Source organism: Quercus suber, unplaced genomic scaffold (genome assembly GCF_002906115.3).
Source record: "Quercus suber isolate HL8 unplaced genomic scaffold, Cork oak 2.0 scaffold_642, whole genome shotgun sequence".
Lineage (NCBI taxonomy): Eukaryota > Viridiplantae > Streptophyta > Magnoliopsida > Fagales > Fagaceae > Quercus > Quercus suber.
The window spans coordinates 141,058-166,368 of NW_027070083.1; the positions used below are offsets into that span (position 1 = coordinate 141,058).

Sequence of the window (25,311 nt, forward strand, 5' to 3'; positions counted from 1 at the left end):
TCCACTGCAGTAATATAATGCCATATGTCCAATTTAAATGAGTCATTATTCTAATCACATCCTTCCAAATAAAAAAAATAAAACATAAAATGAGAACACATCTCAGTTCCAACACCACCATTAGGATGGTGAACTTTGTAGTGATGATGAATCTGAACACCTGCAACAGCATCCTGTTATTTTTGTCCCCAAACGCCATGTCCTTCTCCTTATCCCCAAATGCTTACAACCAAATCGGGATTGGATTTTTGGCTTGGATTTTCTCACCGTCAGGGATTCTTTGGCTTGAAAACAAATACTATAGAATAGAGGAAAAACACTGAGCATGGGTTTTACAGAGCATTGTGGAGCCCAACACCTGAATTTCCTTTAATAAAATATATGAAAAAGCTAATAATATGATCATGTGGAATTTGTTGAAATGGGTATTTATCTAGTTGGAATTTGTTTCATCAGTGCTGCAATGAAGTTCCCAATATCCCAACGCAAAGAGCCAAAGATATTAAAGTTTAAAGTTTGGTATTTCAATTTGTTGATAGATGCACGAGATTACATATATTGAAGTTTAAAGTTGACATTTTTATTTTCAAATTAATACGTGTTTCAGTTTAATTTTAGGTATTTGTGGATATAGGCATGAGATTGCTTATAGATTGTTGGGTGGTTGTTCTGAATTATTTTTCCATGGAGATATTGTTACTTGTTAGCACCGAAGATGAGAACTGACAAGATTCTTGTTTTCAATTTTCAATATTTATTTGGGAGGCATGATTAGGATAAATGACTCATTTAAATTAGTCATATGACATTATATTATTGGAGTGGAGGACTATTAGGCATTGCTGATGTAATCCTCCATAAATATCGTATAGTTTCTCCATTATGTGGCAAATCTAAGGTGTATTTTATCTAGTATCATATTGTTACGTCATTTAAAATTTGAATAATGTGATACTTTGTATAATTTTATATCTAAGAAATAAAATCTAAATTTTGAAATGGGGAGGATTTTGTCTTTGCAATAGAGACCATTATGTGGCAAAAACCTAAAAACGTTGATTCCTACGATGGTTTGAAAAAGATTTTTATTTTTTATTTTTGATGTGTGGGGAAATAAGTTAATGTAAAGGAAGATTTACGAAATCATAGGTTTATTTAGGTTTGTGACTTAAGGTTCAAATTTTGGAAAATTCTTAATAGAATGAAGGATGAGTTCTTGACAGATAATTTAGTAGTTTATACTTTATATAGAAAAGTAAATTGCAAAAAATTTACCATATAGATGATACTGCATGAATTTTATTATGTGAAAGATCATCATGGAATCATTAAAGTTTATGAGTCCTAGATTTGTTAGCAGCAATGACGCTACACTTTGTTATAGGTTAAAACTACTAGGGGTGTACAACTAATCTACCAAAACCGATCCGATTCAAGATAATCTGTCATGTTGAGTTCAGGTTGTAAGATTCATAAATCCGCCTAACCCAACTCAATCCACCTATATTTAATATATATTTAAATTTTAAAAAATGAATTTAAGAATAATTTTTTTAAAATTTGTTATTTACTTTTTACATCTCTTCCTAAATAAAACTCAAACTTTAAGTTCTTCTCATCTAGTTTGTATTAAATTTGCTCTTATTTATGATGGTGTTGTTTTAATTTTCAATTTAATATTAATAATAGTAATTAAAAAAAATTATCTAACTCATGGGTCTAACTAGACCCAACTCTATTTAGGTGGCTTGGGTTAGATTTTTGTGATGGATTGGGTTGAATTTTTTTGGCTCATTATGATAGGTTAAGTTAAAAAATCACTCAACTTGATCTGACTCGAACCATGTACATTCCTAAAAACTGCAATAAAAAGTAATATAATTTGTACCACCGAAACGAGCACAAATGTGTTGAATCCCTAATACACAAGTTTGTCTTCCTCAGAGATGTCATAGATACGATGACCATAACACAACACATGCCAACTCTTCCATTTGCCTTGGTCAGTTAGACGCGTAATAAAAAGGCCCAACACGGGTTTGTACTTTTGTACTGATTAGGCTTTTGAATAAATAATTACACTACAACAGCCTTTTTCTGGTTGTCATCAGTTTTATATGTCTCAGTGTGGCAGCAGAATATCATATCATAGCAGTGTGTATCCACAAGAAAATCCAAGGTTTGATCATGTTAGCCAGTCTGTAAACACACACACAAAATGTCCATCTGTACAACACCACCAATTAAGGAAAGGAACAACAACAATCTACTACTATTTAACAAAACAAAAATAAAATGGTCCAAAATTCATAAACCTAAGAAGAAAATTAAAACTAAAAAAAAGAAGGAAAAAGTACACTGGGAAAATGTAGGAACCCATGTAAAAAGAGCTTGACCAAATGTATAATGAGTGCATGGGATTATGAGTCAAATGGGAAATTTTGACTCATTGGTTACACCAATGTACTCACAATCCCCAAGTCCAGATGGAGTGTGAGCAGTTTGAGCCCACATAACTATTACCAAATTCTTGTTGTAGAATCATTGGGCAGACCTTCCAAAAGTGCCTAGACAGCAAGTTGTTTTTGATGGGTGGAATCATCTTCATTGAAGCAGCAATGGAGCTTTATAGGTCTCTCCAAATTTAGAGTGGGCTCTTCTAAATGTAGAGGGGATTGGAGGAGTAGCATCTCTCTTTGAAGATAAGAGCAGTAGGTGTAGAAGGTATTGGGTGTCACATTTAATTGGAACCCCAAACCAAATAAGAAGTCCACCTCAAGAAGGTTCATTTCTGTGGTGCTTATTCCTCCAACTTTAGCATAGTAAGCATTGTTGTAATACCTGAAGAAAGAAAAACTAACAAGATGAGAAATGAATAATAGAGTATTAATGAAGGACCTTATTTGACTATTTAATGTTGGTGCATGTGTTAATTACCAAATAATAAGAAGTAAAATGAGAGAATTTTGGGTTTTCATGTGTCCATTTAACAAAATACAGATGAATTCACAAAGAAAAATAAATTAAAATAAAAAAAGATTTAGCATATAGTTAACAATAATGCTAATAATACATACTTTGCCACAATTTTTTTATATGACAAATTATGATCGAATTATGATCGATTGTTTCTCACTATAACATATGAACTCATAATTTTTTTTTTTACACTCAATCTGTCACGTTAAACGGTCATGACAAAGTGTGTGTGAGATGCGTACCACCAGAATTACTGTAGGGTTAAGGCAGCATCAGCATGCATGTGACTAGCTGACAACAGAACATAAAGAGTCAGAGCTTCTAGCATGATTTGGTGCTTAAAGTAAGGTGTCTTGTGCACATCACAAACACAAACACAGCCAAATTGGACAGTGTGCTTTTCAACAGAATGCATGGCCTTGAAAAGATATATAGCAATTGCCTCTTTATTAATGACACTTAATTTTCATGCTCATTGCTTGCATTTTCTTTATTTTATTTTATTTTTTTATTATGGGAACATTGCTTGCATTTTCTTTCTACAGCTATGGGAATTTTCAGTCATGCCTAAAATGGACAGAGACAGCAAGACCAAGACTTAGGTGGGCTGTCTGCTAAAAGACGGAGGTACATTGGCTGTCTTTTTTCTTTTTCTTTTTTTCTTGCTAAAGGTTGTTTCGAAAAGGTGTCGGTTTATGTGCCTATTTTTCAATTCATATAATAATTTTTTTTTTGAATTTATATACTGTATAATTTTAGCTTGATGCTATAGTTTTTACAAAATTTACCATACAAGTCATATAGACATTTGTCAATTTTTAAGCACAAAACAAATATTAATTATCACATCAATTTGTAAGCATTTTGTACATTTTTAAGTTGGGAAAAGGAAGCATATGAATTTACAAACCCTCAAAAACACACTCTTTTAGTATAATATTGAACTACATGACTTTTGATGGATCATAAGCTTTTGTAATACTATTATTAGGCAGTTTAAGCATTTGTTCATAATTTAAATCTTAGCTTTTTTTGTTGATATATTGCCCTCCTAAACATATGTAAATGGACTCTTGAAATTCATAAAGAAAATTTAGAATGTTTAATAACAAGGTTAAAATCTAAATTACACCATTAAATATAGGGTGAAGTGTCATTTTTGTCCTACAACTTATTTATTTATTTATTTATATATGTATTTTCATTTTAGTTTTTAAACTTTAAAATTTTCATTATATTCGTCGTTTCATCCATTGCCATATATAAAATTACCGTTAAGTCTAGCAAAATGACATTGTATCACATATATGAATATTGAATAATGTCAATTTTTTAAGCAGCACCATAGATTGATCAACTTGATAAGAATGTTAAACTTTAAAGATTAAAATGAAGAAAAAAAATATATATATATATATATATATATTGGGATGAAAATGACAATTCACCGAAACTTAAAATATATGACTTGGATTTTAGTCTAATATTAATAACTGTGGAAATGAACATATTCTTGGTCAAGTATATATTATTTAAATATTTCTCCTAAAAAAATTATTATTTATATATTAAGATCACAATCTCTCTCTCTCTGTGTGCCCGCATGCGCACAGGTGAAAGAAATTCCGAGAGAAATTTACATGAATTAGGAGCAGAAAAAAGGAATTGAATTGACCAATAAAAATGCTAAGGAGGAAGAAGAAGAACTCTTTCAATTCCCAAGTTAAATTCATCTAATTTATATACGAAAATGCTAGAGCTATAAACTACACATATAAAACAGAGAGAACCATTAAACAACTTGAAAACACTGTTTTTCTTCTTTGCTAATCAAGAAACCATTAAACCTCAATAGCGCTATATCCCAGTTGATCAATCAAAGAATGAAAAGCAAAAGAAAGAAAAACTCATAGGAAATCCAACCAAGCATCTCAAAGATCATATATATATATATATATATGAAAAAAAGAAAAAGAAAAACAAGGAAAGTTAATTTGAAGAGGACTTACATGTCATCCATGAACTTTGCAGACACCAAAACACTAGTAATAAGCAAGCGGTGCACGTTGAAAGAATTGATGGGCAACAAGGGCTGCTTCTGCGTGAAACGGTCGAGATAAACGTAGGCAACAATGAAACAAGATGGGCTACAATTAACATACTTGAAGATCCTCTCAAGGTAGCTCTGGATGGAGATGGTAGGCCTTGTGAGGCCATGGAACACTGAAATTCTCTGCGTATCCAATCGGGAAGTGGTGTCGTTGGACTCGGCGACGCGGTGGAGGAGACAAGAGAGGAAGTTTATGACCTTGGGCATCACCTCAGGGCTCTCAAGCTCAGCCATTGTTGTACTTGTAGAGAGCTTTTGTTTGTGTTGTTTGTATTGTATGTGGTTGGTTGGTCTTCGTGTATGTTACCTTTGTTGGGTGCTATTTTTTTGTGTTTCTTATGGGATGCAAATACAACTTGTTTGCTTCCTTTTTTGTATTGCATTTACGTGAGTTAAAGGTTTACTAATCTATTCTCTAGAAACAGAGCCAGGCGTGTTCTCTCCCTCTCCCTCTCAATTTTGTAGAATCTTTTAGGTGCAATTTGGTAAATAATAAAATAGTGTCAATAGTGGTAGTGGACTCTGTCTGTTTCGATATTTTTTAGAAAATAAGTCATTTGTTAAAGTACATTTTTTATAAAACAATCTCATTTTACTATGTTTAGTAGCAACTTTAAATATGTTGAAAAATAATTTTATTACTTTTCTTATTTAATTTGCTGTGAGATAAAGTTGTTTAAAAAAAAAAAGTTAACAAAAATTCTCTTAAAATAAGTTAGACTTTTTATGTTGATTAAAAATAATTTTTTTTGACTCATTTATTATAATGTTACCAAATACTATATATATATATATATATATTTATATAATGTTTTCCATCCATACAAACAAACGAAAATAATGTTATTCTGATAGTAAAAAGTTATGTCAACTGTTCTCTTTCTCTTGCAGTGCTCTATGAATGGATGCAATATTCCCTAAAAGGAAATTTATATTTTATTTATTTTAAGCCTAGAAGGGCATATTTTATTCATTTACATTTAGATATTCATGAGATATGTCCAAACAGATTAGATCACAACGACAGAAAAGTTAGAGCTGGGTTTTAACTTTTAACAAGTACATATTAAGGGAAAGTTGGGAGTTAATGATATTTAAGTAGTTTTAAACTTCTAATTGCATGTCATGGTGTAATTTATGTACTTCCTCTATTTTTGGTCTTACAAACATTTTCTTGGGTGAGTTCGGACAAAAATGGTTGTCATAATTAAACAGTTTGTCCCTAGGGATTAAATATTGTTTCTGATACAAAAAATTGGTTGTCAAAATTTTTTTTTTCCTTTCAACACAATTGGTTGTCATAATTAAAAGGTGTGATTTTCTTATTGGATTAAGTTATGGTAAATATTTTTCACTGGACTTCTTAATTAGTTGTTAGCTTAAAATACACTTCATCCCTCTTTGGTGTTAGATACTTAGATGGGAGAGTAGAAGACATTATGAGAAATTTTGTTTGTAGGTGAATAGATTCAGATACTCATGACAAACGAGTTGGATGAGTAATTAAGTTCGCTAGTGACTTAACTTCTAATAGAAGAAAAATATGTGATTCATAAATCATAACAATCAAACATTGTGGTTGTCAAGAACAATTTTTGTGACTACTAGAATAATTTTTAGAGCTAATTCTTGTTCCAAATGTCTCATTTTTTTTCTTCTTTTTTCTTAAATTGTGGTGTTTTGAGTAGGGCATTTAACACATATAAAACAGGTTGGAGGGTACGCGAATTTGACCATTTGAACATTAATTCTCCTTATAAAGGAAACCAAGTAATGTCACTGAATTATATACTTTTTTAGTCTAATCTAAGTGTATATGTGTATGAAACTCCCATCTTGAAGACTTAAACCCCGGTCCTCCCTACACCCCATAAACACTTATACTTGTGGAGTGATCGTCGCACCAGAGATGTGCAGTGGTCATTATTAGTGAGAGAACAAAATTAAGACGTGTGAATTATATACTCTTGATGATACTTGTGTATCTAAGTACATTTACTGTATAATTGAGCTTAATTTTATAATTTAAGGTATTGAAAATGAAAATTAAATATGGACTTAAACTAGCAAATGTCCAACCAAAAGCAGGGTCACATGGGTAATGCACTACTAATGCTTTGGATCTGGATGACGCATCGGAGATCTGAGTTGGATTTCTCTAAACATTTTTTTGTCCACCTTGAGAAGAAAATGGAAATGGAGCCAGAAACGTGATTTACCACAATATCTGCCCTAATTATCTCAAATTTTTTTTTTTAAAAAAAAAAAAACCAAAGAAGTAAAGCAGAAGACAGATGACAAGTACGGCCAAGTAAAATTCCACTATAAATTAGTTGGCTTTCTCGTGCTGTTGTTATGGACTTTAATCATCACAATTGCCAGCTTTCACCAATATAATATGATATTATGAAATTATACATCCTTGTGCTTTCACCTATACGGCTATACCTACCCTAATTATCTTAATTAATTATACAAGCAGCATGATTGAGTAATTCTTAACTTAATTATAATTACTTTTCGTTAGTGAGTCCGAATTATGATCTAGCATTTGCTGGGTGACAACTTGTTGCTTGTAACAATTTCAACCTGATAAATTCAAAATGTTTTAATAAAAAATTAATAATAAGGGATTTTTAAAATGAGACAAACTTTTACATTTCTTCAAGCAGTATCAAACTATATATTTTTTAATTGAATTCATTTTTACTAGAAAAAAAAAAAAGGAATTCATTTCCTTTCTTTGTGAAGAATATATATATATATATATATTTAAATGATGGATTTACTAGATTTTCTAAATACTTGTAGTCTCTCCGGCTCAGTAATAATTTCGATTAATTTTCTGTATAGGTGAAAAAAAAAATTGATGCAACAAAAGAAATGTTTGGTGGGATTCAAAGCTATTTTTAGATAATATAGAAAAAAAAATTGGGGAACATTAATTCTCCAAAAGCAAAATCTTTTTTAATTTTTTTAACAATGATGTGGGTCCGTTAGACATAAAAACTGGATTCTCAGTCATCAATTATCACTCTAGACCTTCTCAAAAAAAAAAAAAAAAAAAAAAAATGGATTCTCAGTCATCAATTATCACTCTAGACCTTCTCAAAAAAAAAAAAAAAAAAAAAAATCACTCTAGGATACTGTCAATATCAATTAAAATCAACATTATTAATAATTATACTTAAAACATTTAAATGTTAAAGTCCATTTCCATTTTGTATACCAAACTAGTCATGTAACAAAGTATCAAAATAAGACTTACGGGTATATATCAATGTCCCGTTAGGAAGTATGGATTGGATCTTTATCCTCCGTTTAATCAAGTGTTTTTGGAGCATTTTATTGTTTAAACAGGGAATTATGAACTACCCCAAAGATGAAGGTAAAAGTGTTTTTTTTCCCCCTAAACTGAATTTCTAAAAAGGATTGCTAAAAAAAAAAAAACAATCCAGGTCAAGTGATAGCATTTGTGATTAATGAAACATAACATATCAACAAGTATAGAATATTTAGCAAATGACTTGTTAATGTAGTGATACATGGTATTATAGGTTGCCTATGATGCCATTTTATGTGTAACACTGATGACGGTATAGATGACTGATCAAAATGTTTATTCTGAAGTTTATTTGGGATTTATGCTTTAAAAATGGTTTAGATGTGATCATGAACTAGCCACATTTCGATTTGGAACTTGGGAAAATACATTTAAAAAGAAGGCTAAACAAAGGAGCCCTTCTTATTATGGACTAAATCAAATATCAAATTAAAATCCCCAAACTTAAAAAACAAATAAAATCAAGCCAACCATTAGGATTAGTTTTACTATTTTAAGATATGATAAGATTTGAATATATGGAGATGTAGTCCATAACGATTGTTGTTTACTATTAGATAAATTTTTTGTTTACAACACTTTTAGAACAAATCCTAAGTTGTAGGTTATTATTTATTGTTATTGGTAGGGGGGAAAAAAAGTAATTTAAATGAGAGTTTAAATTAAAACCAATAATAATATGCCAAATAGGATTTATTATGAATGTATTAAGAAATTGTTGTGGACGGTAGTGCTTTTTACTACAAAAAATTTGGGCTATAGTTGCGTTTTTAAAATGTGGCTATAGGCCTAAAAACCGTCAGTATAGATCCAAATGGACTATCTTGGCGCTTCCTAGCGCTGCCTAGTAAATGTGACAATAGTTCTGGGTGACCTACACTGGCAGTTTTTAAAACCCTGGTATATGTCCCGGCGGTTTTTGTAACTCTATACAAGCGCTTTTGTAACCCTATTATTATGCCAATACCTTAATTGATTTTAAATGTCCGTTTGGATACAACTTATTTTTGTTGAAACTGAAAATTGAAAAAACTGTAGCAAAATAATTTTTAAATTTATGAATAGTGTCGTGAGTCCTATTTTTAATGAAAAAGTGGCTGAAAAGTGCATGAACAGTACATAAACAGTACGAAACAGTGAGTAAACAGTAACCACACAGTGTGATCATTAACTTTTGTCCCCCAGTTGAAACGCGTGCAAAGGGAAGGAAAAAAAAAAAAAAAATTTTCTAAAACGCGTCCCTCCCAAAATGTAGACACTATAATCTTTATCCAAACACATACTAAGATAGGCAAGATTCAAATCCAAATCATTTATTTCACGAAAAAATACTTCACCAAAATAAGCCAGTTGAAATCTATCAATATATGTTTCTCCAAAAAAAAAAAAAAATCTATCAACATATCATTAGGATTAAAGTATCATATAGATTATGAAGTGGTTGATGCTTTGGATGATGTATTTTTGCGTTTGCTAGGATTAATTGGGCCAACCACCAAACTAATTAGTGCAGTATTTCCTGCTTTCTTGTGGACCAGAGACCAGACCAACAATACGTACATATGTATATCAGTATATCTTATCAATTTCTTCATTAACGTGATGGCAATGCACTGTTTTTTTCTCCTCCACCTTGACCACGCTCTGGCATGTTCCATACTCTTCCATAAAAAATAATTTGATTTGCACAGTTTGTTTCTTTAATAACATGATTATTTGAAGGAGAAAAAACACATGATTATTTGATTTATTACACAGTACAGCAACACTAAGGGTGTTTTTTCTTTTTTTCAAGATGTTGTGCAAAGCTATCTATCTACATCCACACCGACGAATGGATCATATATCATATATGTCCAAATTGGAATGATTATTTTGCTTAAAGATTTTACTAGATTAAGTGTTACTGGTTGAATTGTTAAGGCTAGAACTTGTAATTTAGTGTCATTATCGGTTTGACATTTTTTAGGATAATTAGGGTTTCAATTCCCTTTCTCCATTGTTATAATTATTGAATTGAGAGAGAGAGAGAATCTTCCTCCTTTGGTTTCAATCACAATTTGTCAGTAGAATAAGTTGTGAAAAAAATTATGTTCCTAAGGACAGAGAATAATTAGGTCAGTGTTTTAGTCTAATGCATTTTATTTTCCTAACCTTTCATCATGCAATGCAATAGATCTTTTTCAGTGTTACACATCAAGCGCATAGGATATCAGCATCTGGATGAATTAGATATAACATTTACGTTTTCCAAATCAAAAAAAAAAAAAAAAAACAGTTTAATGGAGATTGGAGAGTGTCGAATGTAATAATGGCATTGACATCTAATAATGCGAGTTTTCTCTCTATATTAAACTATTTAGACTCATTTGATAGTACGCCATGATTATATTTAATTATCTTTCCTATAAGGTTACTTGCATATTGAATTCTTGGTTGCTAAAACTTAAGTGTAGCAGTTAATCAAAAATAATTTGGGAAGTGCTCGTCTTGGAGAAGGTACCTTTGTAATGTGGTAGTGTGCAGGTCACTGTGACACTGTCATAATCAAAGCATGGCATGTCCAACTGCCAATACAAAAAGGAAAAAAACTTAGCTCCAATATTGTTTAAAGTATCTTTCTGATCTCATCTAATTTATTATGTGACGATTATATAGATTATTTATGTATGATTTTAGTCATGTAACTCTTTTAATAAGGCATCTAATTTTTTTAAAATAATGTATTAAATATTTTTATAAATCATCACTTAATAAATTGAAAGGGATTCCCCAAATTAGGTTGGAGCTTATCTTTGTCAAAAAAAAAAAAAAGTGTTATTCTAATAGCGATTACATGACAAAAATTTGAAGCTCCAATAATCTAATGAATGTCTTTTTTTTTCGATAAACAAAAGAGTCAATTAGGATATATATCACCAAGTACTTTTTTCCCATACATGTTTGTATATTTAATTTTATTAACATGCAAAAAATAGTAAAATTAAATATTCAAATGAACAATACTACTTACACAATTATTTTCACACCTAATTTCATAACTTGCTAATATTTGTGATTATGAGTGGTCAATAAAAAGTGGTGAGTTGCACTAGTCAGTAATGAGAAAAATTGTCCACTACTCACAATTACACAAATTAACAAGTTATGAAATTGAGTGTGCGATTGATTGTGTCACTAGATTTACTCATGTTCTTTAAATAATTTTTAAGTATCTTTATTGCCTAATGCTTTGTTAAGTGAAACTTTTTTGTTTTTATTATTATTATTATTATTATTGTTATTATTATTTTGTTTAGATAAGTGGAAAACGTATTTCTTGTAACATGTCTATCACATTATTCACGTAATAATCCAATAAGTAAATATCACCTTTTTATTTATTTATTTAAGAATTAGTCCTACCAACTTCCACCTGTCAATACCCTCATTGGATAGTTACATACACAAGTTATTACAATTCTTACTATAAAAAAATTACAAATGGATGTCAATAATATTATTGATGTCTATCCAAAAAAAAACAAAAAAAAAAAAAAAGAAGAAGAAGAAGAAGAAGGAGAAAAAAGAATTTGATTTGTATAACTTCAACAACCTAATAAATTTCTGTCGTTTATCTCAAAAAAAAAAAAAAAAAAAAAACCTAATAAATGAAACCCCAAGAGATTAGCTTAATAGTCCTTAATGTCTTATGATATCTAAGAAATTTTGAGTTTGAATTTAGCCTCTTCATGCTTGTAAGGACATGATTTGCGACCCAAACCCAAGATGTATGGGATATTGGCTCAGTAAGCCCAGCACAATGAATTTGTAGAGAATGTGTCAAAAAACTAGGTACTAATGAATTTAACAATGACTAGTATGGATTTAAAATATAATCAAGTAAGAACAAGTCACATAAGACTGAATGAATTCACTGTCCGAGGAGGCAAACCTTGGTATAAATCAATAAAACTAAAAAAAAAAAAAAAAAAAAAACCTAATAAATGAAACCCCAAGAGATTAGCTTAATAGTCCTTAATGTCTTATGATATCTAAGAAATTTTGAGTTTGAATTTAGCCTCTTCATGCTTGTAAGGACATGATTTGCGACCCAAACCCAAGATGTATGGGATATTGGCTCAGTAAGCCCAGCACAATGAATTTGTAGAGAATGTGTCAAAAAACTAGGTACTAATGAATTTAACAATGACTAGTATGGATTTAAAATATAATCAAGTAAGAACAAGTCACATAAGACTGAATGAATTCACTGTCCGAGGAGGCAAACCTTGGTATAAATCAATAAAACTGATTACAAATGCAATTTTTTATTGTTACAGTATTATTTCCCTCTTTTTTCGATCCCCTTTCCTTCAGGAGTCTCTTACATTATATATTTCCTTTCCGGTGATCCTGGCCCTCCATTTGTCAATTGTCCAAGCCACCACTTGAGTGTCCGTCCCATCAGACACCATTTCTGACTCTCCATGAGTAGCAGTAGCCAATGAAACACTGTTCAGGGGTCTTCTCCACATAAATGTGGCCTGAAAAGTAGTTGCAGTGCATTTAATATGGATGTAGCAGCTTTTCTTTAGATATTTTTGGGTTCCCTACCTTCTCGTGTGTTTATGAGGTACGCTTTTAACACTAGAGTTTCTATGAAGGTCATTTTCACCGTTGGAATACGTGTTTGAGCTATATTTGTCATAGCTGAGGAAGAATTCCTCCTTGAACCTCCTTTATTACTCATGAGACTCTAAACTGGAATTCCTTATAACTATTTGTCCCTCCTCGGACATGCCATCATCCTCGGATGAGACTCAAGGCTCAATATATAATTTTGAGTTCTTATCCCTACAATTTTTTTATCAAAAAAGAATAAATAAATAAATAATAGATGAATATTTGAATGGATTTTACTAATGTGTACCCTTATGGCACACATTAATTTCTATTTTTAGAAAAAAAGTTACTCAAGAATTGAAAAAAAAAATGACAATTTTTTCAATTTTCAAAAAATTATTTCCAAAAATAGAAAAGTTAATATGCGTCCTAAGGCATACATTAACCAGACACATTTACAAGGTTTATATAGTTAAATTGGTAATATTTATTACTCTCGCAATGAATACTTTCTGCATTCAATGATGTACTTCAGTTCTTTTTTGTTTTTTGTTCTTCTTGTTTTAATCGAGGAAACGATAGTTGCAGACTCATTTACAAGGTTTATATAGTTAAATTGGTAATATTTATTACTCTCGCAATGAATACTTTCTGCATTCAATGATGTACTTCAGTTCTTTTTTGTTTTTTGTTCTTCTTGTTTTAATCGAGGAAACGATAGTTGAGTCTTTATTCATTGTTAAAATTGCACATGCGTAACAATATGATGGGCAATACATGTGGGGATTCCTCTACCGAGACCACTCCAGCCCCATGCTTGCAAATAACAGCATTAAAAACTCTTAATTTCACCAAGGAAAATAAAAAGAAAGTGAATAAAGTAAAATAGTGTGTGTGTATATATATACACACACAACACATACATATCACAATTATAAAAGAAATTGTGTTGTGATTCACATCGATGCTATCTATAATCACATGTAGCTGTAACTTTTCTAGTTCCATTCATAACTACATATGCTTACCTTCATTTTTTTTAAGATAGCTTGAAAAGTACAAAATTGTTTTTTATTTTGACATTTCATATTTAATTATTATTTTTACAATATTAACTTATTTATTGATCTTTATAAAAATTGCTGCTTAAAATGTTCAAAATAGCTAGATAATTGTACATAAGTTATGGACTATTTTGCTTTATTTTTTTAAATTTATTTTTAATTATTTTAATCGTACTCTATATATATATATATATATATTACGAGAGCGTGGTCCTCCTGTACTCCTTAAATAGAACATTTACTTTAGCTGCTAAAATAAGTGCACGATGTACTACAGCCTTAAGATGGTGATAAATTTTATATAGTGTAGAACGGTCCAGCCGAATCATATTAGGTATGTGGTCACAGAATCTTAGCTCCTGCTACACATGTTCGTCAGGTATGTGATGCATGTTCTGTTGCATTGTTTCAATTAATCTATGGCTGTCATTATGTCCAGTCGCTCAAATTTCAATGGCTATAGTTTTTCTCTCAAAAAAAAAAATTATTATATCCTGTCTGGTAACAAAGAAAAATGTGGTAAAAAAAGAGATAAAAGAAAAGTCTTTGTTCTTTCCCATTGTTAAAAAGAAGGGGATTTGAAGAACTTACATTTGCCAATAGCTTGTATCTTCACAATTTAGATTGAGGTTGGTCGGTTGTTTTTTTTTTTGGTTTTGTTTTGTTTACGTTTTTTTTTTTTTTCGAAATTAGGAAATATATAAAGCTAAGAATGAGTTTTTACAAAATCATGGGGATTTTTTTTTTAATGTTTTAAATTATACCTAGCTAGTGTAATTTTACCAAAGTTATTTATATTTTTAGTCATAAAGAAACTACTTATCATGTCATCAACATTCCTGAGTTAATGAGTTATACCCAAGTAATTTTTACTCTTTATTTCTCAAAATTTCACACCTATTCTCTAATCCACGGCCTCCATTGCAATTATTTTGCATTATAGGGGTTGGTTTAAAGTTAAGTTCTTCCGAAACTACCCCCCATTCATGTAAGGAAACACAATTAGGGACTGAATGGATTTTTCATATGTTATACCTATGTAGGGCAAAATATAAAACCCCATATCAAAATCCATTCCATTTTCCTCTAAATGGAGAGATGATGTCAATATAATGATTTGATAGTTAATAAATTTAAAGGTGAATATAGTATTGCATAATTTAAAATAATTTATCATTATTTATTTGTTGGAATAGAATTTTAAATCCCATGATACAATCTAAACTTTTATATTTATGAAAACTAAATCTGAACTATGAAATGAACCATTTATTTTTATTTGAAGACATGTACATCTTTTCTATTTCAAGACAAATAGGTATTATCATTTTCCATAAAAATCCATTCCACCTTATCCAAATTATGAATTTTTATTTCTTTACATCTTTGTGTCAATTAGAATTATATAAAAAATTTGGAAAACAAGAAGAAACACAGTAGGTTTAAAAAAAAAAAAAAAAAAAAAAAAAAAAAAAAAAAAAAAAACGTTTTATAGATGTGTCTTACAAATGTGGGGCTTACAATTATAGAACCCACCTTATAAGAGACCTGGTCTATGAAAAGATATATCATGTTTTTGTAACATGAGTCCTCCCCCTCACATGAGGGTGAACCCCACAAGTCATGTGAGGGGGACAACTCATGTTACAGAAAACATAATATACCACCTCTAGGGTTGAGGTCTAAGGGTGAGATATTTTCTTCAAGTATCTCCTTCTCTACCATCAACTGGGTTACTATGAAAGTAGCCAAAAATATATGCATATATATATATATACACACAAATTGAAAATACCATTGAATTATGAACACCCATGATAACAAATAAATACATTAATCATACGAGGATTGATACTACCCATCAGTAATGAGTTGAAACAATTGATAGTTGGGGCAGGTTGGAAAAGTAAGGATGACAATTTTCACAGTTACTAGGATGACATACTTCTGTTGTTTCAATCAAAATCTATCACATCAGCATTGTAATAAAAAAAAACAAGTGACAATTTTTATGATGGTAACATTACACCCAGAAAAACGTGACAAAAAAGTGAGTATTTTTATGTTGCTAACATCTATGTCATACTAAAGTTTAACTTCTTTGTTACTAGAGATAAATTCTTTCAAGTATCTAAACAATCATAAGGCTGATCACATAAATGAAATTCTCTACCATACGATTCATAAGAGCTGCATGAGTTGCAAGTTTTACGACCCACATGCCCAGTGGCACATCCACAAACTCCATTGTATCAACTTCCATTTGAACACTCCACTCCATAAATGCAACTACGATTGGTCAGAAAACATTACTATTCATATATACCAACTAGTCCTANATTGCAGCCTTTAGAAGAAGATTGTTTAAAGCCGAAACGGCCCCCTTTCTCCAGGTACTGCTGATGGTATTCCTCTGCTCGGTAGAATTTCTTGGCAGGTAGAATCTCAGTTACGATCTTCCTGTTCAAGAGTTTCTGTTGACGCTCCAAAGACTCCTTTGCTGCATTTTCTTGCTCAGGTGTGTAGAAGTATATACCAGATCTGTACTGCGTCCCCACATCATTTCCCTGCCCACCAAGGATTATAAAGCTGTTAGCATCTGTAAAGTGATAAGCTGTGAGACAAAGGTGTGTGTAACAAGGTCAGAGTCAACAAAGCATCAATTTTTGAATATGGAAGTGGTGTGGCTTTTCAGATTTAGCATATGGGCTTGCAAAAATAAGAGAACACAAAAGTTGGTATTTTCTTGTTTGTCTCTCTTCCACATTTGCTTTTGAAAGGAGGGGCAAATAGGCAGGGGTTGGAGGATGAAAGAAAATAGTAAATAAACCATCGATGAAAGTGAAGACAAGATATCCAAGTCTACTCTTTCAGACTTGTGAAGCTGATGCTGACCCTACTGCATTCTAAATTATCATGTAACTGTAACACTAGTGACAAAAGCGGAACATTAATCTTGCAAAAAGTAGCTCATAAGCATAATTTAGGAACTAAAAGATGCAGTATTCACAACCTCCTTGTTAGGTTGCATTTACTCTAGACCAAGACTCTGTATTTTGATAACATGTTTCAATAATTAAGAGAAAAATGACATGAAAGAAATCCAATTATAACTTGGAAAGTAAATGATTACCCTATATCTCCTGATGATTCGCACCACATATGATTACACAGATGCTAAACTCATCTTTTTATCTCTTTTTTTTTGGTGGTCCCCTTTATTCAATTTGGACTCTTGAGCGGGCATACTAAAAGGCATCTAAATATGGTCCTAACCTTCAATGTTTTTGCAAGTGGCACTCTCAAGATCAAAATCTGTGCACTTGAACTTGGCAGCTTAATGCTTCTACTGTATGTTTATTTAAAAGAGAAACTTGAATGCATGGTTGTAACAGCATATGAAATTCAGAATAATGTAAAAAAAGAAAGCCATTGGAAAAATCCTTGGACCACCACAAAAGAGGACAAGTTCTAATAACTTTTGCAACTTCAAAATATATATATATATATATATATATAATGTCATAACATATGTCTAAATTGGATCTATGATAATCGTATAGATTAGGTTAAGGAAATAAGGAGGTTTATTTTTTGATAAGTGAGCAGGAGGATGATACACTTAGGGTCTATTTGAGATCTGCTTATTTTGCTGAAAGTACTATAGATAAAGGTAAAAGTTAGCTGAAATAGTATAGTGGGACCTATGAATAGTACCAAAAAGTGCACTGGAGCTCATGAATAATAGCAAAATAAAAACACTGAATAGTAAAATAAGCTGACTTTTTAAGCTAGAGCCAAACGCATACTTAAGGCAACAATTCACCATCCGAAGAATAAATTGGGAGAGGAAAAAGCAAAACCTTCTAAGTGGATCTAAAACAATGAGCTATTGTTTTCTAGCTTTAAGAATAGTACTTGTTCATAATATACTTAGAAACCAAATCCAACACCAAAAGAATTTTCTTTTATTGACATATGTTATGAAATTATATACATATATGTATATATATTTTTTGGGGGGGGGGGGGGTTAGGAATGACATGGATTTTCTTTTACTTTTTCCTTCAATTTTTCAAAGTAGAGAGAGAAGGAGACTAAGCATGGTAAAAGGATTAGGAGATCTCCTTAGATCTATCATATAACTGGGTGTAATCCTCACACCAACTAGATGCTGACCAAAGGTAATCACTGTTTTAACAGAACTAAATTACCCCAAAGTGCCTTTTGTGCCAATGCTCCTTGTAACAAAGTAATTGCCCATATTTAAGAATCTTGCAATTCCCAACCAGCAGGAATGATGGAAGTCCTAAAGAGCCAGGAAAATCTAGAACCCCACGCAGGTATCAAAAAATATTTGAAGAGTCTCAAGCTAAGCAGGTTTTATAACTATGTCTACTTGAGACCACAGAAAATGCTCTCACTGCCATTGTTATTAGTCATCCAGAAAGTAGATCAAGCACACAGAAAAAGGTCACCCAGGTAGTCACCCAAGCGCAAAATAAGGGTCACCCGGATAGTAAAATATAAATAGCTAATATCCCTCATGACCTCAAGTAGCATATTTGACACCCATAAAAAAAAGAATTATATAGCTTTCCCTCAATACAAACAAAGTAGGAAACATTTTTTCAATAATATTTTTCCCAGTAAATGACACTATGATATGCTGATCACCTCTCCCAAAAGAAATAATGATATTTGATAATATATGAAACAGGGGAAAAAGCCAATTACAATAACCACCAAAAAGGTAAGGAAAAAGTGACACAAGAAAAACCAAAGCAATGTAAAAAAAAAATTGAACAGAAAACTAAAAGTTAGATAGTTTAGGAGTTAGCAACTAGGCTTTCTTGGAGTGAATACCAAGCAAGAGAAAACAAAACATCTAGAAGTTAGCACCTACGTTTGGTTGGAGCTAAGCACCAGACCATTCGAAAATTACAAGAAAAAATTCATTAATCAATCAAAGTGTAAAACAAAAAGAAACCCAAGGTTCTTTAAATAGAGTTCCAAACTCATTATTCTAGTAGGAATAGAAAATAACTTTTCTTTTTCTCTCTCTTTTTTTTTTTTTTTTTTTTTTTGGTTGTTGTTGTTGATAATTCAATAGTTAGGGGGGGGGGGGGATTGTATCTTTGTTGGAAACACTAGGAGGTGCCAGTTGAATTACAAGGATCTTGGCTCTCTTGCAAGAAAAGAAATTACACCTATAAGACTACGGGTTGGGCCATCTTTTTTTATGTCTATGCCCATAGGTCTGTCTAATTGGAGGTCTAGATCAGTAAGTGGCAAATGTATTTGACCCTTTTTAGAGCAGACAGTCCTAATATGAACAATGAGGTTAAGGAGATACTACAATGGTCCAGCGAGCTACTACCAATGCCCCAAAGGAAACAATCCTAGACTATAGGTGCTACTCCTTACACATTGCTCACACACAACCCATGAAAGGAAAATAGTAGCTGCTTTATTGACAACATTTTTCAGCCAACACTAACACATCTCGTCCAATCCACTCTTTCTCTTGAGAAGCAACATATCACAAATGAGGAAATGTAAGAGCGGAAACACATTTCTAAAATCATTCCAGAATAACCACACTACATATTCTGTTGAAATGAACACCCATAAATGAAGATTACTAATCAATGTCCTACTCCTCTAATGCGAATGTCCTACTCCTCAAGCACAAGTCTAATAGTCCTTAATAAGCTAACTGTCAAAGCAAGATGTCATCGGTCTGTCATGTTTATGAATAGCTTTCATTGCTTCCAGCTTCTCATGTTTGCTCCCCCAACTGTCTAAAATTTTCCAGCACAAACAGACACCATCCATGCTATGCAGTGTAGGCCTGATCATCAGATTGCTCAAATGACTGGACAAGAATCCAAGCAATTCAGGGGAAAAAAAAAAAATCTTAAGAACATAGATTGCATCAATCAAATGTTTTGTAGACCCCCATCAATGGTTCATTCCTTAACCAAATATCTAAAATTCTTTGAATAATGACTAGAACTTCACATCCTAAACCATAAGAGCCAAATTCCAAGGAAATGATCTTGGCATTAAAAGAATGTTACACGAATTTAGGGTAGAATATATCAACTTCCATTATAATGATTTCGTTACTATCAAGAATATATCAATATATGTTTCTCAAACCCTCTTCCAAAGGGATTTGATTAGGACAAGGAAGAGCTCAAGGAAAAAGAAGATTAAATATGCCAAGATTCAAGAATTGTGGTTTAGTTTTGATGTCGGACACTCTTAGCACCTTTGGTAGGTCATTTTAGTTATTAGTATTGAGTCCGTTAAGGTTGAGAAGCTGCTGGATCAGTTTTAATTAAGTTCTATTAGAATAAGGGCAATTTGGTAATTTCCAGAAATCTGGAATGGGCTATCCTTGGCCCTACCAAAGGCCCATGAGCTTATTTTATGTTTACCTATTATTAAGTCTTTTATTTAATTATTATTAGTCTTTCTATTCATTCTAGGAATAGGTTATTTAGAGTCCAAGTCCTACTAGGAAAAGGATAACTATAGCCTTTATACGGTGATTAACTAATAAAATTCAGCAGCTTATTTTAAGCTTTGTTTATGTGATGCAAACTTTTCTAAGGTGTGATGTCAAGGAACCCTAGATGTGATGCTTAGGAAGACCTAGGTGTGATTGCCTAGTGTTTTATTTATGTTATTTTCTGTTTATCCCTTGTTTCAGCCCCAAACAGCCGTCAACATTCATTCTTTTCTAACCTAAACTCTTAAACATCAATCCTTATTCAAGAATTCATCAAGAAATTTAGTATAGTGCTGAATTTCTTAACGGTCCTGCATCAGGATCATATTTATTGCAACTATATTAGGCCCTAGAAATGGGCCATCAAGATTTTTAGCATTCGAAATTTCTAGGTAAAATGTGAGGGTCATCTTCTATCTCATACAGGACCAAGAAAACCAATCTTGTTTTGTTCATGCAGTAGATTCAGATTCAAATAACAAAATAAGCAGGGTAAGAATAGTTGAAACACATAGAAAAAATGTCATCCAACTTCCAAGAGAAATCATAAAATTGAAGCTAGGGCTTGCTATTAGCATGTCCTTAAAATGATTTTAAAATCCCATACAAGTGTAGATGAAAACTTTCTATACGATAAATTATGCCACCCTTAAAGCCCATAAAGGTTGTACCAGTGCACAAAACTCCCACTTTTGCAAGGTCTGGAAAAAGCAATTGGAATGCAGCCACCCTAAAACCTATCTTAATTTAAGATGTCCACATGATGACTAAAAAAGGCAATGAAAATCCTCAAAAGACACTCCCAGAATCAAGACCATTTGTATGATTAGGTAATTCAAAAACTTAAACCGTTCAAAAGAATCCTTATAGTAGGTTCAAATCAAGATAGATTTACATGCATCAGAAATTTGCCAGCAAGGAGCCAACATGTCAAAGAAAATTCCGTTTACCATGCAAGCTGAATGTGAAAAGGCCCATAAATAGTTATAGTTCCAAATAAATAATTAATCATAAAACACGATATGTATGCAGATATAAAATTATGCACACACATACAAGCTTTTTTTTTATCGGTAAGTTATACATCCACCCAGTTGGTTTTAAGCCCAGGACCTCACCCACCAGCCATTCTTATGGGAGAAGGAAGTGCAATTTTAGCTAGAGTTCATTGGTCTCACACACAGGTTGGCTGGTAGTCCCAATTATAATCGTCAGTATTGATCTTTAATCTATTACCATCAATCAATATGACCAAAACAGACAAAGTAAGAAGTTTAAAAAACTGAGGATTATATGCGCTAAGCAATGTCCTGTTCCTAACTGCATAACTTTGCATCAAAGGCATCCAAAGGAGAACCTCAATCAGAAGATTTTATAAAGAGACGAGAAGAAATGAAAGGAAAAACATAAAATTACTATGTAGTCCATATTCATCTCCAAGAAATCTCACACAGTTCTTAAGTCTAAAAGACAGTAGAACTAATATCATCCACCCAATTCTGGAAGGTTGGAAGTAAGGGAAGCTCAATAACAGGGGCATAACAGGAAAAACACATTCTCCTACTAAAATAGATAACAAAGCTAAGGGAAAAATTCAAAGGAAAATTAATATAAAGCCAAGATGGTTTTTGAAATAGTAATAAATTAAGAGCCCAATTCAGCAAAACTAAAAAGAAGGTTCTGTAGTTTAATCTCTTGTAGTATCTATCTGCAGAACTAAAAATAAAGATAAAACCAAGTAAATAACAGCATATTAAACTAAAAGGATCAAGCAGCAGTTGCTAGACACATAGTCAGAACAAATACACTTCAAAGCTATACAGAGACTTCTTGGATGAAAAATAGCCACGCACGTCCTAAATGATAATGAATAAAAATAACCACAAAACCAGAAAATCCTAAACAAACATCTGATTAAAAAAAAAAAAAAATCCCCAAATGTGTCCAAGAAAGAAAAAAGAAATATTTATTCTTATATAAATCAACTCTTCTTTTTCCCTAAGTTTTTTTCAATTCATCTTCACCTCCAAAACCTCAGCGACATGTATGTACCCCANAAATGTGTCCAAGAAAGAAAAAAGAAAAAAACCAATGTATAGAGGAGACAAACAAAACCACAATCAGAGTCATTTACAGAGCTAATTAGCTAAAAATTAAAATAAAATCTGAACATAATAGATAATTTAAATCCATCAAACACCCAACTTCGTCAACATAGCAGAGCTTAAGCATATTGCCAATAAAAATACAAAAACCAATCTCAGATAAATCCAACCAAAACCCAGAAAAAAATCATTCAAATAAAACACAAATTAACCATCAATTCTCCATATGATCAAACAAAACCACCAACATTAGACAGGAAATCAACCTTCACCAATCAAAATAAGAGAAACCCAGATCACATTTCTTCACAATTGAACACCCAAAACACAAAAGGAACAAAATTTCAACAAAAAACCGAAAAACCCACCTGGCGATTGAGCGTAGTTGGGTCATGCCTAGCCCAGAAAACATCAAGCAAAGTGTCGAAGCTACACTCCTTAGGGTCATAGTGTACCCTGACAACCTCAGAGTGATTAGTAGTCCCCGAACACACATCCTCGTAACTAGGATTGTGCATAAACCCTTGTGTGTACCCAACCTCTGTCTTTTTCACACCAGGGACTCTCTGAAAAGCCAATTCCACACCCCAAAAGCAACCAGCTCCGAACTGAACAAACTCTTGTCCCGGCGCCGGAACGTCGTCGTCTGGGCCCTGAGCAATCGAAGCATCAGCACTGGATTGTTGGCTCTTGGAGAACCAAAACCGAGCTTGTTCAAGATGTTCATGGTGGTTGTAGTGAAAGGCTTTGAAAGAGTTCTCAAGGGTCTGAGAGTTTGTTTCGTGGATTTGGTGAAGCGGTTGAAGAATGGTCTGGAGAGTGAAGAGGAGGAGCAATAGAGGTTGACGTTTGGACAGGTGATAAGGGTGGTGGTGGCGTTAATGGCGGAAGAAGCTACGGTTTTGAGCATTTTGGTTAGGTGCTTTGGTTAACGTGTTGGGTTTTTGTTTTTCTGTTTTGTTTTGTTTGCGTTTTTATTTTTTATTTTTTTACTTTTGCTTTGTGGGATTTGGGGAAGGGACTATATAGTGTGAAGTGTGAGGTGTGAACGGTGAAATTATGAAAATGAAATGGTATTTGGATATTTATATTTTATGAAAGTTTGTAATTTTGGTTTTTGCCTTCCCAATCTTAATATTCTTGTCACATTACTTTCATCTCCAATCTAACCAACTACTCTTTCTTTTTTTTCTTTTCTTTTTTCTTTTTTTTAAGAAACACACACACTTTTTTTTTTTTTGAGAAACACAAATCAACACCAAAACTGCATGCCAACAGTTAGTGTCGCGGAGCAAATAATAAACACCCCAAAAAAAAAAAAAAAAAAAAAAAAAATAGAATTGTGATTTTTATTGGGTATCATTTATTAAGTATCTTTTAACTAACCATAGTCTCTGGTGAATCTGTTACCTTATGATAAGGTTGAGTTGTTTTTTAATCAACTTATTTTTTTGAGAGAGTTTGAGTTGTTTTTTAATTTACTTATTTTTTTTAGAGAGTTTCAACTTATGGCGTCCGTTTCTAATGATAGCTTTTTATCATCAAACCAAGACACCAATCGGTTTTTGGTGTAAACAGAGATTAAACTCCAAATCTCTTATTTAACCATCAAGGATTTTACCAGTTGAGTTAACTGAAACCCACTTGTAACCGACTTATTAACTCTTAATTTTTGCATATCCTCTTTCACCCAAAAACGGGTAGGGGGATTTGGCCCTTTGGAAATTCTCAATAAGAGTTTAGAGTGGGATTGTGGATGTTAGGATGTTAGTTGGCCTATTTCATGCCAAATTTTCATATATTTTTTCTTATTAAAATTTTTGTTGTGATGGGTAATATTGTGGGCTACATTGTATTCGTTTGAGAGGTCAAAGTGCTAGAGTATGAGAAGAATCTTGGTTTGAGTGAGATTTCTAGTGTCAAACGAAATGACAGGCGAGTTGGCATTTTTTGAAAAATAGTTAGAACCGGTAATTTTGCCTCTCTTACAATCAAAGAAGATTGCCAAAACTTGAGAGAATTTCGTTACACTTTTCTCTGTAATGCTCATTGAATCAAGCCCTCTCATATATACCTCTAACACAAGAGATTCAACGTTGAATTCCCATATTAAAGAGCTAGAGAGCAACCCTTTAGCCTAGAGCAACCCTCTCCAATTTAAACCAATACATACATAAAATCCTTAAAAGTTCTTTGTTGTTCTTTGGTGTTGGAATACTTGGGAACCATTGGAGCAGTCCCAAAATCACTAAGAGGCCTTGGGGTAAGAGATATGGTCTTGTGATTGTGATTGTAGGCACACGGTGGAATCATGTATATCTTGTGTAATGCGAGCGTCTTTTTTGCGCAATTTTTTCTCTCTATTTTTTGCATCTCAGAGGTTCTAGAGTTAATAATTTTTGTTCATCTCAATCGCAAGGGTGATTGATTGGGTTAAGATATTTTCAAAGATGATTTTTTTTTTTTTTTTTTTTGGTTTTCCACATGTTAGATTTTAGACCCTCCACAAGTGCCTGAATACCTTGTGGCCTGAGCATTATATCGAGAAGCTTTATGGATAATATAACATACATATACAACATTAA

The 25,311-nt window shown here is 32.2% G+C and overlaps 2 protein-coding genes across 2 annotated transcripts; both read right to left on the reverse strand.

Annotated features, from left to right (window-relative positions):
* Positions 1-2,161: 2,161 nt before the first annotated feature.
* On the reverse strand, positions 2,162-5,527 carry LOC112001498 (cyclin-U4-1). The gene is made up of 2 exons (XM_024033698.2): positions 4,989-5,527; positions 2,162-2,841 (listed from the first exon to the last, which is right to left on the reverse strand). Exons 1-2 carry the CDS (start codon positions 5,321-5,323, stop codon positions 2,568-2,570), a joined length of 609 nt encoding a protein of 202 aa, XP_023889466.1. The 5' UTR covers positions 5,324-5,527; the 3' UTR covers positions 2,162-2,567.
* Positions 5,528-12,787: 7,260 nt separating this feature from the next.
* LOC112000373 (peptide methionine sulfoxide reductase A1) lies at positions 12,788-23,726 on the reverse strand. Its single transcript, XM_024032520.2, is given in 4 exon segments — positions 12,788-12,958; positions 16,432-16,668; positions 23,095-23,399; positions 23,402-23,726. Coding segments are annotated over 4 exon segments (948 nt in total). The 5' UTR covers positions 23,637-23,726.
* Between the last annotated feature and the right edge of the window lie 1,585 nt (positions 23,727-25,311).